The 19,593-nt window shown below is 31.6% G+C and overlaps 2 protein-coding genes across 4 annotated transcripts in view; one reads left to right on the plus strand and one right to left on the minus strand.

The window, feature by feature from the left end:
* LOC118185931 (uncharacterized) overlaps positions 1-13,885 on the minus strand; it is a 59,570-nt gene extending 45,685 nt beyond the window's left edge. The window contains exons 1-2 of one of the 3 annotated variants that reach the window (XM_085806742.1): positions 13,787-13,885; positions 6,890-7,183 (exon numbers count right to left, since the gene is read on the minus strand). In XM_085806742.1, the coding sequence (XP_085662868.1) occupies positions 6,890-7,171 (282 nt within the window). In that variant the 5' untranslated portion in view covers positions 7,172-7,183; positions 13,787-13,885. The other 2 variants (XM_035355901.2, XM_035355902.2) reach the window with 2 other exon arrangements.
* Positions 13,886-14,434: 549 nt separating this feature from the next.
* Positions 14,435-19,593, plus strand: part of LOC118185932 (nicolin-1-like) — a 31,370-nt gene continuing 26,211 nt past the window's right edge. Inside the window, exons 1-2 of the mRNA XM_035355904.2 lie at positions 14,435-14,718; positions 18,971-19,055. Of these exons, the coding sequence (XP_035211795.1) occupies positions 14,584-14,718; positions 18,971-19,055 (220 nt within the window). The 5' untranslated portion in view covers positions 14,435-14,583. The remainder of the gene's footprint in view (positions 14,719-18,970; positions 19,056-19,593) is intronic.

Below are 19,593 nucleotides of genomic sequence, written 5' to 3' on the forward strand. Positions count from 1 at the left end.
AAAAGTGGAATTGCTGCAAAAAATAGATAAAGACATGAAGAATGTGACAGAGAGGTTAGTGAAAACGAAAAAAATTTCGATTGACAAGTTAGTTGGTATTCTCGGTACAACAATTAACAAGACTTGAACAGTGGACCTTTGTAACTGAACTAGAAGTTGTGTCTGTTTATAGAATTAAAGAAAAAGTATTATCACATAAAACGAAGCAACTTAAAACAACTTGCATTGAAAGAAATGTTTAATAAAGTTTAATAAAGTAAACAAATAAATATTAAGCTTGTTTTTTTGTAAATTTTGATACCCTTTAGATTATAATTGTTCTTTATTTCATAAATTAAGGTTTCATATTTTTAATTTTAGAATTTCTGCATGCCATCTTACGAGATTTAAACTGATGATCTATAATCCGGAATCAGCGAAGTCCCGACGAGTCCGGATTAACGACTTTTGACTGTATAACTTACATTCTAACATAGGTATTTTGACAAAAAATTCGACTTTTTCTGAAATGATATGCCAATTTTTTTCCATATTTCAATTCTACGACTAAAATTATGCTTAAATATTAAATTTTGTGAAATTCGGCGTGAAATTTATGAAGAAATTAAAAAAATTATCTTGGCCCTCCCTTTTTTTACAGTTTGCGCCAAGAATAATTCACTTGGCGAACTTCTTAATTTATAGCAACATAGTTTCCTTTCCTTTTTTTCACTGTAGATGAGCAGGAAAAAAGTCATCATTCATACTTTCAAATAATTTTAACAAATTGTGTAAACCACATTTGGCGTTATTATTGCTTATAACAAATATGCTAGATTTCAGAATGCGCCAATATATCTATTCACGTATATCCTAGGAAATTTTGAATAAAAAAAAACTTTATTTTTTGCAGGTATGCTTAGAAATACATCTGCTTTAAGATGATGGCAAAACTTTTGACCGGAAAATCAGGTTTTTACAATCGATGCGACTGTGTTTACTTAAGCAAATAATTCGATGAATGTGTAGATGACACATGTACCATCCTTGGAAGCACACGATGATGCTTAAGCACACATGTGTTCTTCAAACATTAAACTCAACAATTTTGTGTTACTCATGTTTTTCTACGAAAAATAGTAATCTATGATATTTTAAAAAGGAGGTACAATATTGAACACAAGTATTAAGAAAAGAAAAGCATACAATTTTATTACAGGATGGGAAGAACACTATTTCTTTACAATGATGAATGCATAATGTGTGTGCTATATATGTCATACAAGTGTTGAGCTTCCAAAAAAAGGAAATGTTGACAAGCATTTCAAAAGCACGCATGGAAGTTTTGACACAGATTTTCCTTTATAAAGTGAATTGTGTAAAAAAAAGTTAAAATGATTTAAATCACAATTAATCAGACAACAATCATATTTTATTAACCCCTTAACTGCCGCGGGCGTATATATACATCTTGTTCAGCCAATGCATTAACTGCCACGGGCGTATATATATGCCCTTCCAAAATACTATCATTTGCTTTGCGCTGCTAGCCGTAAAATTATTCACAAAGCTTTGGAATGCAACACCACAATGACCTTGACAAAGTATGCAAAGGAGGATACTATTTCAGAGAAGTGTGGAGAGAAATTGGAGGGAGGGATGTGTCTAAAGTCGTGAAAGTAATAACTGCGCAGTATTGGCTAGTGTTGTTTGAGTAAAACATTTTTTTTTTTTTATTCTGTGTCCTCTGTTTTCGTTTACTTTTTGTAGGTTCCAAGAATAAAGAAAGATATAACGGATGTTTCAAACCCATTATTTTTTTGAATTATTTTTTGACGAATTGCTTGGGCTTCATATTGTTACTGAAACTAACCGTTTTGTAGACGAGTATATGAACCAACACCTTGCAAACAAAAATTTAAGAACAAAATCGTGGCATTAAACCAGTTCAGAAGAAATATGTGTTTTTTAGGCATACTGATTTCACAAGGTATAACACTGAAACCCGATATTACACTTTACTGGTCTAAAAATGAATTGATCGAAACTCTATTTTAAGGATCTTTTTTATTATACTTTTACTCAAAACATAAAATTTTGTGCATTCATTTTTTTTCTTTTATTCTCTATTTTGTGAAAGTAAACAGTTTTTAGAAAGCAAAACTTGGACTTATTTTCCTCCTAATACATCGCATAACTATGCGCGTGTGTGGTGAAAACCCGTGGCACTGGGAAATGAATCTTGTACGCTTTCCACGGCAGTTAAGGGGTTAAACCAACTACCGTATTTGATGGCATATAAGACGCACTTTTTTCCTAAATTTGGTCTCAAAAAAGTTACCTGCGTCTTATACGTGAAGGTAATTGCATTCAATAATTGTTTATTTGGCTTTTACGAAACGTGAGAAGTAAAAGAAACCACGCTATTGAAACTTTTTTTCCTTGTGTGTGGCCGTCTAAATAAGGGTGCATGTTATATGCCAGCGAGTCTTATATGCCGTCAAATACGGTATATGTAACAGTTGCAACTTCTAGGTCGTATTAGCAGAACATAAGAAACCTTTCACAGATGGAGAAATGATAAAAAAGGCTTTTTTTGGAAGCCAGCGATTCATTATTTGATTCATTCAAGAACAAAAATTAAATTATTTCTGCTATTAAAGATGTATAACTTTCGCATAGAACCTTCACACACTATAGAAATGATGAATTCTGATTTGGTAGATCAGCCAACTGAAGATTTTACTAACTATATTTGCCTTTCCCTACCTTATTTGCCTTGTGACGAATTTACAGATAGTTGATATTTCTCAGCTTTGCATTTTTATAAGAATGGTTTTTAAGGATATGAGTGTAAAAGAAGAATTATTAACAATATTACCTCTAAAGAAGAAAACACAAAGTGAAGATGTTTACTGTGCCTTTAAAAATATATAGAGAGGAGGAAAATATTTCACTCTATATTACGTTGAACTCGGTGATGACGTTTGGTTCATAGATTTAGCTTTTGTTGCCGATTTAACAAGCCATCTTACTGAATTCTGAACTTACAATTACAAGAAAAAAATCAAACAATACAGTACAAAGCCTTTAATCCGGAACTCAAAGCTACAAACTTTCTGCGCATGCGTAGTGTTTACGCATAATACATTTACGCATGCGCATTTAGTGTATAACGGATGGTATAAGCTAGGCTAAAATTATCTAATTATCTATTTCAGTTAATGTTTCAGATTGCGTTGTTCCTTAATCTTCGAATTGGATCCAGCTTATTATTTTTTGCACACTGTGAGAGCAATTTAAAAAAAAGTAAGCTTGAACTCTCGATTATGTCAAAAAGAGTTTCCGATTCTCAAGCTGCCAAAGGTTCTACAAAGCGAAAGCATGTTTTGATGTCCATCAAACAAAAAGTGGAATTGCTGCAAAAAAAGGATAAAGGCATGAAGTCACAGAGCGGTTAGTGAAAACGAAAAAATTTCGATTGACAAGTTAGTCGGTATTCTCGGCACAGCAATTACAAGACTTGAACAGCGATACTTTGTAACTGAACAAGAAATTATGTGTGTTTATATAATTAAAGAGAAAGTATTAGCACATAAAACAAAGCAACTTAAACAACTTACATTAAAAGAAATGTTTAATAAAGTAAATAAATAAATATTAAGCCTTTTTTTTTGTAAATTTTGATACCCTTTAGATCATAATTGCTCTATATTTCATAAATTACTGTTTTATATTTTTAATTTTATAATTTCTGCATGCCATCTTACCAGATTTAAATTGATTATCTATAATCTGGAAAAACCAATAATCCGGAATTGCCGAAGTCCCGACGAGTCCGGATTAAAGACTTTGTACTCTACTAGAATTGATTGGATTTGTTGACACTTTCAAAAACAAGTTACAGCTACTACCTTCCCAGTTAATGAAGAATGAACTAAAAAATTTCAAAAATATTTCTGACGAGTGGTTTAAAAACAGAAGTACATTAAGCAAAGAGAAATATTATGATGAAACAATAAAATTTCAAATTTGAGAGACATTTTCAAGAATTTACAAGAATCAATTGTTACATTCATGTGTTACCCATTTGGCAATGTTGATGTGGAAGAAATAACTGAAAATATAAATTATATATTCCATTTATCTCTTGAGAAAAATGAAGTTTTTCTCTTTCAAAATGACCTAATTTTAAAAGCACATAGTTCAGGACCTAAGAATAACAGCTAAGATGTCACATATATGGTCCGAGATACATGCAGTTGCCAAATGTGACTATTTTGTGTTGGATGGTTTAGTTGACATTTTGGCGAGATTTTCTTTGTATGGTAACCCTTTTTACGTGGAAACTTTTGTGGAGAATGTGGTTTTATTTCGTCGGGGTGGTATTTTGGTTACATGTTGAATAATGCCATATAGTTCCATGAAGGAAGTTATCGAGAAATACCAGCCACGTATTTTAGAGTGTATTCAAGCTAGATTTAGTTCGAGAAGATATGTTGCTAGAGTTATTATAGAAACTTCAGTTCCTGGTTGTCTTTATGCTCACAGAAGTGTATTGTTGCAGTTTTTATGGGATACAGGATTTTTGAAACCGAACTTGACATGTGAGAAATGCGGCTCTGATATGAAGACTCGGAAGAAAAATTGTTGAGGGTTAAGAATGTGGCTTTGAACATTTTGGATCCTGGTTTTTCTGCAGTAAGTTGATTTTCGATGAAATTCTTATTGTAACATTTGAAATTTTGAATCGTAGAAAGATATCTGATATAGCTAAGCCATGGCATTTTGGTTCACATGCTTTGTGTGATTGGCATAAGTTTTATTAATGAAAGTATATTGGATTATATATGTGATATGTCTATCCTTACAAGTTTTTGTTAGAAATGAATATTTTGCTTTTTCGGAAACTATTTTGAATGGTAAGTGAATTTGCTTTTCTATTGTTTTAATTTTGTAGAGAATTATTTTTATTTTTGCATTGCTTTAAATTTTTTTTTGAATTTGTGTTGAAATTGTTTGGAATTTATTGGTGTTATTGGTACTTTTCCGTTTTGCCGGCGCAAACGTAAAGTCGCCAATAATGGTTTAACTGATGCCAGACGAAATATCTTCGCTGGTAACCTTTTACGCCTCAGTTTCAAAACAAGTTGAAGCCATTTCTTATCAGATTGTTTCTTTCAATACTGGCATATAGAATTTTTACACAATATTTAAATTTTATCCCCTAAGACAATTCACGGTAATAAGTCAATTAGTTCTAAGTCAATTAGAACGCAATTACACCGCTCATCCGAAGGCGAAATCAAGTGTTAAATTCATCAATTCTAATGAGAATGCACTAGCGAAGTAAAGCACTGCGGTTTTACATAATTTCTGAGTAAGCTATTCGTACGAATTGAAATAATTCTTGCATTTAAACTTGTATTCCAAATTAAGATTTAACTTGAAATTAATGTAGATAATTACTGAGCGAATTAGATTTTAGTAGCGTAGTTTACGTGAGATGAGATCACTTGGGGTCACGTGACACGAACCGGCGAATCAGGATTTTGAACCATGAAATCATAGTAAATTCTTAAATTAATGTCTTTTTACAAATTTATTGTCTTTATTTATTGGCTTTTTACAAAATTTTAAACCATATTAAAATGTTTATGCCTTCAAAATAAAAAAAAATTCTTAGAATTAACATTTTTTATGTGTATACTGTATGTTGTCGCCAACAAAGTCTGCTTGGCGAGATTTGCACCGGCGAAACGGAAAAGTACCGGTGTTATTTTAGGTTAAATCACTCTAGTGTAGAATTGGGCGCCCCTTCGATTGGCGACAAATTTCGCTCAACTTAATGACACCCTATTTCTGGTTACCATAACAGTTTAAACTTAATTTTAGCTTCCTGATTAAGTGAAAATAGATCGATGTGCACATGAAGAAAGTGAAGGCAGTGCGCAATGACGAGTTTGTGCAATTCACCGATTTTTTTCAAGTGAAAATAGATGGCTGTGTACATGGACACTCAGTTTGTGCAATTCTTTGACTTCTTATTTTAGTTTTGTGTAGCGGCCATCTTAAAATTGTGCCTTCCTGGCACTGATCTTGGCCACATCAACCTATTTTGGCACTGCACACTCACTTGACTTTGTCCATGTACATATTGATCTATATTCACTTAAAAAGTCAAAGGGGCAGCCAACAAAAAATATATAATCTCAATAAACTACATTTTAAATCAAGCAAACAAATAACATAAAAAAGGAAATTCATCTTAGCACTACACAAAGGAAATTACCACTTACCTTATTTAGAAATTTTCCTTTCTTCAGTGAAACAAAATTCCTTAACAGCATCCTAAAACTATCTAAACTAGAATCTGTATACTGGAGAAGCGACATAAATTCACAAAAATAAGAGTAAAAAATATCCTCCATAGTGCCGGTAACCTCCAGCGTTCGATCATGCGCATTTTCTTCCAACAAACAGGACACTTATAATGGCTTCTATGTAAACCTTCATTTACACACTACTCATTTAATGCTCTTTGCCCCTTTACTTCCAAATCGTACAAAAACTTCAAATTAATCTTACCACATTCAGTCATTTTACCGTCTAAAACACAAAGCAAGCAATGTACTTCCTAACCAACACATACCACGGGCCCTTACAAATCTTTTCCCATAATTCAAAATTTACCACAATCATGCAAACGATTACATCACAATAGGATTTCCACAACATTCAACTACTCAGGTTACCATAAATGAAAAAACAACATTGCGATAATACAAGAGGCACCCTTCAATCTACTTACTCTAACCGAGACCACTGTAGTATGATATGTACTGAAACAAAATTCCTTATGGATATGAATAGAATTTATATTTTAAAGAAAACACATGAAAGGTCTTACCTTTACTTTCTCCTTTACCCCACACACAGTTTGATGTCTTTTGAATTGCAAAGCAGATGAGAAACTCTCCTTGCAATTTGAACATGACAATATATTTTTATTTATTTTAGTTTCCTTGACAGCTTTAATTGCTTTGATTACTTTCTTGATTTTCAAATGACCTTTAGAATGATTTTTTTTCTTGGAAACAGCATTTGAAGAAGCCTTGGCTTTTACTTTTGGAGGCCTTCCCACCCTGCCTTTAGGCTTTGGATTCTGTTTCTCACTGCGCTTAGGAGGCATACTTTGCAAAACCTGTAAAGAAAACAAATGCTTATGCATCTCATTTTTGAAAGAGCCTTTAAAAAGAGACTATTCTTTATTTCAAATTCTAACAGTTTCTTTTCCTGTTTCTCATATTGCAAAGATTGAAAGACTTGCAAAGATTAATATTTATAATTCATTTTATATATATACAAATTTGATGCAAAAATTCAGACTGTGCCTGTCTGTCACAACTACTCAAGCATGTAATTAAAGTTATGCCATCTGAAACACCTCCCTCTGCCTATTTATACATTTTTATCGTCTTGTAACACCTTGAGAGGTTACAAAGTGAACAGTAGAACTTACTTTATGACAACGGCAGAAATGGGGGTGAAAACACCACCACTAAAAATGGTGTACCTGGGTCAAAGGCACTACCACTTATCGAACAAAATTGGGACTTTACCAATATATACGCAAGAAAATAACTGCAAATATTTATGAGCAATTTTGAATAAAGCTAGTAGAAACATAATCGATTAAAATTAAAAATAATATGCTGAAAAGTTAGTAGGTTGATAACAATGTTTCGAGAAGGGCTGAGAGATTCAATAGAGAAAAACAAAATAAGCATCTGCGTGAAAGCTGTGCGAACTGATGATTAAAGTTATTGAAAAGTAAAATACATTAAATATAGTATAATTAAGTGCGAGTCTTTCGGCAAGAATGAAGAGTTTTCAAACAATAGCACTAGCCATAATAAATTACATAAATAGCATGGTAGAATATATACACATAAATATCAATAATAGACAGAGTAAAAGTAGCAAAACTGATCAGGTACTTTAAAATGTAGAAGGGAACATCAACAAGGAAATTATATGTAATTATTATGTAACGGTAAACATGAGAAGTAGATAAGGAGAGTTTACGATATAAAGCAAACAAGGACTATAACTGTAACTTACATTACATGTAATTATTTTTCATTAGTAACATTATTAACAGTGAAAATTCTTTGAACAGATTGAACAATATAAAGAATTTATCAATAGCATTTTCAGTCGCATTAATTTCAGGCATTTTAGCCAATATTTTGGAAATTATATTTAACAGGGAAAAACATTTAAACATATTATTTATTTCCTTAAAAAGTTTGAAAAATATCTATAAAAGTGTTCAGTCCAAGTCAGTTAAGATTTTTATAATAATCTTAATTGGTTTTATTTTGGGTGCTTGCACTGCTATTACATTGTCAGACTGAGTGTCCATAACAGTACTAGTATTTCCATTTACATCTCTAGCTAAGTTTTAAAATTTGTTACTTGCAGGTATGTCAGTACAGTAAAATACCAAAAATCTGCCGACCTGAAATCTGCATTGCCTCTCAAAATATAAAGATTCAATTTACAGGTTCTGGAAACCACAACATTGAGTATGAAATATCGATAAAAAAATACTTACCGAATAATGACGTCATAATTACCGAATAATAAAGAGTCATAATGAAAATACCAAATTATTGACATCATAATAAAAGTTTTTCCCCCTCTAATCTGCATCGAGGTAAAAAAGCAGATGATTCACTTTTCTTTCAAGTTCACAATTCACATTTTTGTATTTTCTGAGCTTTGTTATTTCACGAGATTATCTGGATATTTTGTAAAACACATTGCATTGATGGTAATGCAAAAATCGCAAATTCTGCAAAAGAAGGAAGCAGGTGCTACTCCTCGCTTTATAGCAGAATTGTATGGAATTGCAAAACGATTGTGTATGATATACAGAAAAATAAAAAAAGGTTGATCTTTACAATATGGTAACTGGTAGTTTGGCGACATTTTGGAGGCGATAAAGGTTACTACCTGGGACTTTGGTAATAATGTGAGCAGTACTCAGTTCCGATTACGCATTATTTTGCGTGAGGGAAATGAGAGATCATGGGATATGTCATGTGATATTAATGGACAAATTACGGTTCTTTAATCGGAAAAGGGGGGAAATCGGGAAAAAATGTGGAAATTTTGTATTTAGCTTTATTCTGTGTTGTTTAATTTTTGGATCCCATGGCCCTAACTAAAGTGAATTCGAAATGGGTATTTAGGCATTGTGATAAAGAGAAGTTTGCTTTTTATTTAGCGGAGGAAGTATGGAGGAAAAATTCGCAAAAAAATCTTTCAATAATTTTATTGAATGAATTAGAAAAGTGTATCCGCCACATAATCAAGATTCTGAAGAAGATTAGGTAAGTTAGTATTTTTAATTATTTGAGGATATTATTTTTATGCATTGTTCTAAATGTAAGGTGGACAGGAATTTGGTATTATTGGGAAAATTGTTATTAGCAATGATTTAGTTTAAAGTAATTAGGATTGTAAGGTAATTTTTATTAATTTAATGTATGTACTCATTTATATTTTAAGTAGTGTTTTTGAATTTAATTATATTTTAATGAAATGATATATTTTGTGAATTTTATGTTTGTAGGAATTTGGTATACGTTTAAGTTGAAATAAACGTGCATGGAAATAATTTAAATATTTGATATTAAGTATTTGTAATGCTTGCGGTATGAATTCGTTGGTGACGTGTATAATGTAATAGATGATTTAGAGGTAAAAGTTTTTGGATATTTTATTTATTTTATATGTGGAAATGTTCATATTTGTAAAGGGTAAATACTTTATCGCAATCAGGTAATTTCATATATGTTCTTTTTACCGGGTTTAAAGATTGAGAAAATTGTCATGTATTTTCGTGAAATTTTTCTAATTTATGAGAAAAAAGCAGTGTACATGGATATAGTGAAGAGTGTGCGCAATGCCATTTTTGTGCAATTCTGGGATGTTTTTTTAAGTAAAAATAAGTCGACGTGTACATGGTTTAGTGATATTTTAATTAAATGATAGTTATTTTGTGAATTTTATGTTTGTAGGAATTTGGTATACGTTTAAATTGAAATAAACGTGCATGGAAATAATTTAAATATTTGATACTAAGTATTTGTAATGCTTGCGGTATGAATTCGTTGGTGACGTGTATAATGTAATAGATGATTTAGAGGTAAAAGTTTTTGGATATTTTATTTATTTTATATGTGGAAATGTTCATATTTGTAAAGGGTAAATACTTTTTCGCAATCAGGTAATTTCATATATGTTCTTTTTACCGGGTTTAAAGATTGAGAAAATTGTCATGTATTTTCGTGAAATTTTTCTAATTTATGAGAAAAAGCAGTGTACATGGATATAGTGAAGAGTGTGCGCAATGCCATTTTTGTGCAATTCTGGGATGTTTCTTAAGTAAAAATAAGTCGGCGTGTACATGGTTTATGTGTATGTGTTATTTTGAAAAACGCGTAAGGAGTATGGTATTGTGCACTTTTTCCCAATTTTGCAGTGAATATTTGTCATGATTAAGCAGTTTTGTTTGATAAAATTTCTAGCATAAGTGTAATTCGGCTAGTAGATTGTTGGAAGAAGTGTTCAGTAGATAAAAAGAAAAGAAACATGTCTTTACTTCGTGAAGACAAAATGGCGGCGGGGAAAAAAATAGAGGGTTGCTGTAGGAGAGTTGGTTGCCAAATTTTCGCCAAAAAATCGCCAAGTTACCATAATGTAAAGATCAACCTAAAAAAAAGCTGTTGAAATTTTACAGCAACAGTGATTCTAACACCGGAATCCGAAGCAGGAAATCTTTGCACGAGGCGAAATCGGCAGACCTCAATGCTATGTACATACAATAATACAATGAATAATATAATCAATTTATATATGTAATAATAATTTAATGCATATAATAAGTTATTGCAATAATGTGTATTTAATACACCTTATTTATTTCACACTTTTAGTCTGAATATTAGGATTTATCTTTTCTGTCCTGAAATCTGCAAAACCCTAAAATCCGCACAACCTCTGGTCCCAAGCTCTGCAGATTTCTGGACTTCTACTGTACTGGGTTTGATAATTTTTGATGGATGAACCATATTTTTGGCAATGTAAACCGATCAATGTCTTAACTCTTTAAGAGAGTGTTTACTAATTTTCTTAGAAGCCGTTTAGGCTTAGATCTTTTCAAAGTGCCAGTCCTAGTACTATTGTCATTTGCAATAAAATTACAAACATTTTATTTACATTAACGCACCTAACAAGTGCCAAACCACTGTTCAATTAGGTATACAAGTATAAACCATTCTTCAGGAGATTATTGATAATCATCACATAAAATACTCATCAATCCTTTATAAATATACATGCATTATACAGAATATCACGCTGTAACTGTGAGCACATAATACCATGAGGCAGAGTACAAGAAATTGTTATGCCTATTAGTCTGCCAGCTAGTGATGTCACTTGTAGCAGAAGGGAGGCCTTGTTCTTGTGGTAGTGATGGATGCCTCAGCACACTGGTTTGCCCACTTGCCCATAATGCTGTTAAAATGGCACTATCAGAAAGCAGCTATTTCGAAATGAAAACAGATTATTGAGTTCATGGGGAGAACAAGAGTCACAATGTCAAATTTCTACAATTCTGAGATTTTTTTTCAAGTTAAAACATATCACTGTGTACATGGGAAGAACAGTGAAAAAATTACACTAACATACAAGGTAAATTACTGATTATTACAGATATATTTAGTTTTTTTAAATTTTACTGACCGATTGCTTTTTGTGGAATTCTTAGTTTTACGTTTAAAAAATGCGCTGTAGCCTTTTGCGTATTAGCTTGGGGGAAAAAAAAAAAAAAAAAACTAGTCACCAATGAGTTGTCAATTTTTGGAGAAGAGGATGTAGATAATTAGAAAGTATCAATTTTAATATCCATTAAAATTTACTTTGTCACTCCCAGGTGACTGAGATAACTGCCAGTAAGGATTTATCAGATAGATCACCAGCATTAATGCAATAGCTAGTGTAGGGTAATACAGTAAATTTTGCCATATTTTTAAAATTTTAAATAAAATAAAGACAAAAAATCCTGTCACAACCATTGGTCCCAGTGATCTATGGCTTTAAAGTTACTTGTTATTTACACAGATCAATGGAGTCAAACTTTTAAAATAAAATTTAATCTAATGGGAAGCTTTTTGATTATCAGCACTTCCACCAAAAAACTGCAAACTCATTGACAGTTTTGGAGAGAAAGTTTGTTTGGAGATCTTTATGTCTATTTTTACGACGTACCTACTGCCACATATAAGATATAGAAGATACGTGCACTGTTTTTTTTCAACGTTGTTCTTGCCATATAAACACCAATCTGTTTTCACTTAAAAAAAAAAAAAAAAAAAAAAAAAAAAAAAAAAAAAAGATCAGAGAACTGCACAAACTTGACATCAAACCCTAAAATGAGAAAGAGGCACATGTTGTTAAGCTAGTTGCATTATGCTCTGTGCACGCAGAAAGCTACATCAGAAATTTTACCCTAAACTGTAGTATGCAGTACATTGCTTTAAGCACTGAAATTACCACAGGACTGATTATAATTTGCGTTCATGCTAGCAAAAGTATCCAGAGAGGTAAACTGCCATCTGGGAAGATATTATGCATATACCTGGGTTGCCACATAAATACTTTCTGACAACATTGTGGGTTGCCATATAAATGCTTTTCGCTGACATAATGTATTATCTGATCAATCTCTTCTTATAACCTTTTTGGATGGAACTGCAGATAATCAGAAAGCACCATTTAAGGACACCACTGTCCATCAAGCCAGATGATCAACAGACAAGTAACTGGATACCTGTGTGCATTGACAGTACACTCATAAACTATTGATGTGGAACAGCACAATAAATGAGTTAAACCAAAGGATGCTTGACCTCTGGTCACCAGTGGCTTATGAGCAGACGGTCCTCAGCATAAGATAGCAAAATACAGTTTTTTTTTTCTCTGCCACTTATTGATCTTTTCCTAATAAATAAACGTTCTTAATTGGTTCAAAACTTAATGCTACACCTTCAACAGGTTCTCAGCAAATGATTCAAACTTAAATTGCCTTACTTATCAGATATTCAATATATACTTTCATTTTTTACACACACTTTTAAGCAGCTCAATCATAAGAATTTTTTCAAGTCACTTAATTAGAAGGGATTAAAAAAAAGTATTCTAAATATAATCTTTTTGAACAAATCAAGTACTAACTTAGCCATGAACAATTAAACTGCGAAAGTATTTTAGAAATGACAGTACACTTTATGCTCAACACTTTCAGAATACATTCAACAAGCTTGTTGCAAAAAGACCATTTAAAAAAATGAATTAAAAAAGGGAGAGAAATAAGTATTATAAATTGATGTGAGAAGGCTTTGGCACCAGAGAAGTAATTGAGAGCGGTATTTTATACAATGAGGACATGCTGCCCAAATAATGATACATTAAAATAACAACTTACTGAATTCAATTTTTCCGTTACAAGTTCATAAAATACATTAGAAAAATGGTGAGCTAAAATAATTACTCAGCAATCAGAAAGACATTATGAACATTACCCTAACAAATAAACAGCGGATTATCAACTATAAAATGTAATTATGATGACTATATTAATTTATATACAAAGAGGAATATAAAAGAAAAATAATCCTGAAAAACTGCTTTTCGGCAATACTCCCAACCATTACAAAAGCTTGAAAATTACCTTACTATAGCTAAACCTGTAAAAGACGCTCCACCTTCAAGCAAATAGCTGTTTTCTTCTAGTAGAGAACACACCCCAACCAACGTACTGGAGATTTTGTTTACCAAACTTGCCACCAGAGTGGGGATTTATCTCTCATTGGGCAGAGCATTTTTAAACTAACTTGATGACATTTTAAGATATAATTTATATTCATTTTAGGCAAACAGTTTTCTATTAAAGCTTAAAGAAAACGAATTTCATTAGAACTGGAAAAAAGAATAATATTTGCAATGATAGCATGCTTTTATTTAATACAATTCTTTAAATTTTGAATAAGATGTTAAAAAAGTGAGAATTTACAACTGAGTTAAAAAAAAATTAAGATTTCAAAACTACACTTCGATGAACTCTTTTTGCTTTAGTATGAAAGCATGCATCTCAGATACAACCAGATACTCCGACTGTTACAGATCAATGTCTATTCTAAATACAGATAATGATTATTTACTGTTTGTCTGATAATTATGTATATTTCTTTTGTAACGTGTATGCTCATATTTCACTTAGTTTCTCTGCACATCTACTTTCAACTCATATGATTAAATATTACCGTTTGCATTCCCTAAGAGATATTTTATTTTGCAGTATTTTGTGGCAACATATTTTGTAGCAGTCGAAATATGAACTGCTGATAGGCTGTATAGTTTTGGTATCTAATGGTTGCGCCGCCTTGTGATTTGATGATGTCTCATGTATCAAAAAACATTATTGTCGTGAGTTATTTAAACTGAGCTTGTCTACTGATACTTTACGTTATGCATATTGTAGATGAAAGAAAGTCTTTAGAATTTAAAGCAAGACCTCCGGTTTCTTTGTTTTTGGATGATGAGCGAGCGGATTATAAGCCAGGTTGTAGTGTCATAGAAATATCTTTTCCAGAGCCGGTAACGGTAAGAAGTAATAAAATGCAATAATGTTTTACCTCATTATTATTATATAAATGTATACTGAAATATTTTTGTGATTTTACTGTACAAAAGTTCTGACATAAGTGTACGGTAGTAATTTTTGCAGCATGCTGATTGCAAGTTGGTAAACAAATGTATAACTTTATACTGCAATACGTTCGACTGTATAGTCCTTAAGAGTTATTGTAGAAGAGTAGTCGAACATTTTTTTTTTTTTTTTTTTTTTTTTTTTTTTTTAATTTTAGGAATTTCTGTAATGGCACTAGAAATTGAATCTGGAACAAAGTATCAGTGTTCAGTTGCTTATTCACTCGGTTGCTGATAACTAGTTGAGATTTTTATTGTAAAAAAATGTGGTAAAAGTGTACAATTGGGTGCCCCTTGTTTTTTGGTGATTCTTTTTTGACGCCAAGATCGGCGCCAGGGAAGACACAATTTCAAGATGACCGCTACACAAAACCAAAATAAAAAGTCAAAGAATTGCATAAACTCTGTATCCATGTACACATCGATCTGTTTTCACTTAAAAAAACATCCCAGAACTGCACAAACTAGGCATTGCGCACTGTTTAAATTTGTCCATGTACACATCAAGCTATTTTTATTTTTAAAAAATCAGGAGGCTAAAGCAAAGTTACACTATCATGGTAACCAGAAATAAGATTTAATCGCCAAAATTTTACAAAAAATTGTCGCTAATCAAAGGGGCACCTAATTCTACACTAGAGCAAAAAATTCAATTTGTTTAGGATACTATAACACCATATTGTATGGCTATGTTTGGGAAAAATAATTGCTTGTATTGACACCCCATAGATATATCCAGAAATGATATTAGAGACATTTAATGATTAGTATATTTCTGAAAAACATATTGTATACATTTACTTAAAGTAAAATCTTGTTAAGAAATTTCTTCAACTGCCAAAGTATCTTTTTAAGCAAGAAGGGTTTATGAGGAAAAATTTATTAAAAGCTGGATACTTTTCTCTTAATCATTTGAGTCCCAATCAGCGTGATCGCGCTGTTGAGATTTTATGTTGAGAAAAACGCAGTACATTTCAGACGTTGTGGATAACTGATGGTGCACTTGATGTTGATAATTCAGGCCCTTGATTTAAATCAAGTGCACATCGATGTAAAATAAACAAAGCGCTGTCGTGCCGCTTGGTATTTCTCGACATAAAATAAGCACTATTGCGCTGCTTGGGTCTTTTCGTACTCATTTAGAGAAACCGTGGTTGCCCTGTTTAGGATTCTTTGACAGTGTTTTTTCAATACCCCATGGGATTCAAACGGTTAAAGCCTACATTCTTTTCTACACTTGGGGGTTCTTTTATTTTGACATATTTTCTTGGCTCTAGTTTGGTGATAAGTGTTACAACATTCTCCCTGATGATAATTTTTGCTTGTGTAACCGCATTTTTCATTTAATTAATTTTTTTCCTCATTAGTGCAGTATGTTTCACGACTTAGGTTTTCCAAGAGAGGAACAAGTAGCTGTCTTCTTTCTTCAAGAAAGATATTTGGTTGATCTTTGGATTATGGTAACTTGGCGATTTTTTGGCAAAAATTTGGTGACCAACTCTGCTACAGCAACCCTCTATTTTTTTTTCCACCGCCATTTTGTCTTCACGAAGTAAAGACATGTTTCTTTTCTTATTATTTACTCAACACTTTTTCCAACAATCTACTAGCCGAATTACACTGATGATAGAAATTTTATGTAACAAAACTGCTCAGTCATGACAAATATTAACTGCAAAATTGGGAAAAAGTGCAGAATCGCAAACTCCTTGCGCGTTTTTCAGAATAGCACATACACATAAACTATTTACACGTCGACTTATTTTTACTTAAACATCCCAGAATTGCAAAAAAATGGCATTGCACACACTCTTAACTTTATCCATCTACACTGCTATTTTCTCATAAATTAAAAAAATTTGCACGAAAATGCAGGAAAATTTTCTTAATCTTTAAACTCGATAAAAAGCACATTTATGAAATTACCTGATCGCGAAAAAGTACATACCCTTTCCAAGGATGAACATTTCCATGTATAAAATAAATAAAATATCCAAAAGCTTTTACCTCTAAATTATCTATTATATTATAAACGTCACTAATGAATTTATACGCAAACATTAAAAATAACTACAAATACTTAGTGTTAAATATTTAAATTATTTCCATACACTTTTACTTCAACTGAAACGTATACCAAATTCCTACAAACATAAAATTCACAAAATAACTATCATTTAATTAAAATATCACTAAACCATGTACACGTCGACTTATTTTTACTTAAAAAAACATCCCAGAATTGCACAAAAATGGCATTGCGCACACTCTTCGCTATATCCATGTACACTGCTTTTTTCTCATAAATTAGAAAAATTTCACGAAAATGCATGAAAATACACTACTCAAACGTATTCCAAAATACTACAAATATATAACTCACAAAATCACGATCATTAAATTAAAATATAATTAAATTAAAAAACACTACATAAAATATAAATAAGCACATACATTAAATTAATAAAAATTAGATTACAATCCTAATTACTTTAAACTAAATCATTGCTAATAACAATTTTCCAATAATGCCACATTAATTTACTCCTTACATTTAGAACAATGCATAAAAATAATATCCTAAAATGATTAAAAATACTAACTTACCTAATCGTCTTTAGAATCTTCATTACGTGGCTGCAGTACTACTGCTAATTTCTAAATCCTAAATCCAGTAGTCAACTGGAAGTCTATTCACCAAGTAATAAGAAATTAATAGAAAATTAATCAACACTATTTCACACAACACACAGTGAAGCTTAATACAAAATAATTTTTCCAAATTAACCCCCTTTTCCGATTAAAGAACTGTAATTCGTCCATTAATGTCACGTTTCACACAACACAGAATAAAGCTAAATACGAAATTTCCAGATTTCCCCCCTTTTCCGATTAAACAACTGTAATTCGTCCATTAATGTCACATGACATATCTCATGATCTCTCATTTCCCTCGCACAAAATAACACGTAATCCTAACTGAGTGCTTCTCACATTATTACCAAAGTCCTAGGTAATAACCTTTATCGCCTCCAAAATGTCGCCAAACTACCAGTTACCATATTCCAAAGATCAGCCAGATATTTTTCTGAAACAAAGACTGCATTCAACTAACCACATGAAATTTAAATGTGTCTCGAAGCTGGAATAGCCGTTCACCATTTTTTCCTCCTGTGAAGAAAAAGGTGCCCAAACACAAATATGGTTTGTTGGATCATGCAGTTCCTTTTGTTACTGTTAGTTCATTTATTATGGTGTCAGATATTAACATCTACCGAGTTTTGTGAATCTATGCTTTCATCAAATTTATCAAATACAGGAACTGATTGAAATAATTACTTGAGAAATGTACATGCCAATTCCTCATTATTTTGTTCTAAAGTTAAAATGCGTAGAGGCTGCAAATTCTGAAAATTGATGAAAGCTTGTTCAGGAAAAGGAAATAAATGAATGTGTTCTTATCCCATTGGGTTTTTTTGAAATATTTTGTTGTGAACTTAGAAAATGTTCTCTTGCTGTTGTTCTTGACCATTCCATTTTGTCTAGTATCAAGCTGAAAATGTGAAGAACTCCCCCCCCCCAAAAAAAATGTGTTGCATAATTGCATCAGAAAATGACCAAAAAAGTACACGGCAGATAGCAAACAACTTAGAAAACACCAAAATAATCAAGAGACAAATTTTGATCTATAATAAATAATAAGGAAGTCTGAGAAGTCTTAGTTTTTAGGTTTTAGAATTCTCATTAACATGGTGCTTGCTGCGATTTAAACAATTTTGAAAGCTATAGGATTCAGATGTCTACACTTTGTGTGTGTGGGGAAGAGGGAAGTGTGTAAATTTTCTTTATAATATTTCTATTTGTTTTGAAATCAAATCAGTGTCATACATTCCATACTGAAGTCAAATTCAGTATATGGTCATTTATGATGCATATAACAACAGTCAATTAATTGAAACTGAGTCGGCTGTAAAACTACCTGTTTAATTTTTCATCTTATATTAATTCCCTTCTGATTTCACATTTATTGTAGATTTATTTAGTATTTATTATTATCTTTTTATCATGTTACAAAATGGCAAGTAATAATATATTTTGTAAATTATTTGTTAAAGGAAATTGATTTAAAATTCTTTCTTTATTGCAGATTGGAGAGATATGTTTTCGTAATAATTATACTGCATATATTGGTCTGTCCTGCAAAAGGGTGCCTGCTGAGAAGGATGTTAAAAGTATGTTTTAATACACACCGTAAAGCATTACTAGAAATTTTGTGAAAATGATGTTTTGAAAGGTCCTCCTCCAACTAAATATTGGATCTGTATTGCTATAGGGTAACATGTGGCAAGCAACTTTCTACAGAAATATATATATATATATATACCAATTAAACTAAACTGTGTTATTCTTATCTTTCTTATCTCTTGTTACAGTTCTTGTTTTCAAGCTAATGTCAAGAATTTTTCTTTTTAAGTGTGTCATTTAATTTTTGTGTATTGAAAAAAAATTAACCTAAAAGGTATGTTTCTTATATTAGAAAAAAAGGTACTTATGCATTAACACAACCAGCTTGCCACAGTTTGGCACTTAATAAACTCATACTCACATTGGCACATTTGTTTGTGCACTCTTGTATTTCTGAAACTTATTTGCGTAGATCTTATACTAAATGCTGAAACACAGATTCCAATTTTTTTAATACAGTCAAAAGTCTTTAATCCGGACTCGTCGGGACTTCGGCGATTCCGGATTATCGATTTTTCCGGATTA

Source organism: Stegodyphus dumicola, chromosome 12 (genome assembly GCF_044657685.1).
Source record: "Stegodyphus dumicola isolate Sdum_Otavi_A_Nest chromosome 12, ASM4465768v1".
Classification (NCBI taxonomy): domain Eukaryota; kingdom Metazoa; phylum Arthropoda; class Arachnida; order Araneae; family Eresidae; genus Stegodyphus; species Stegodyphus dumicola.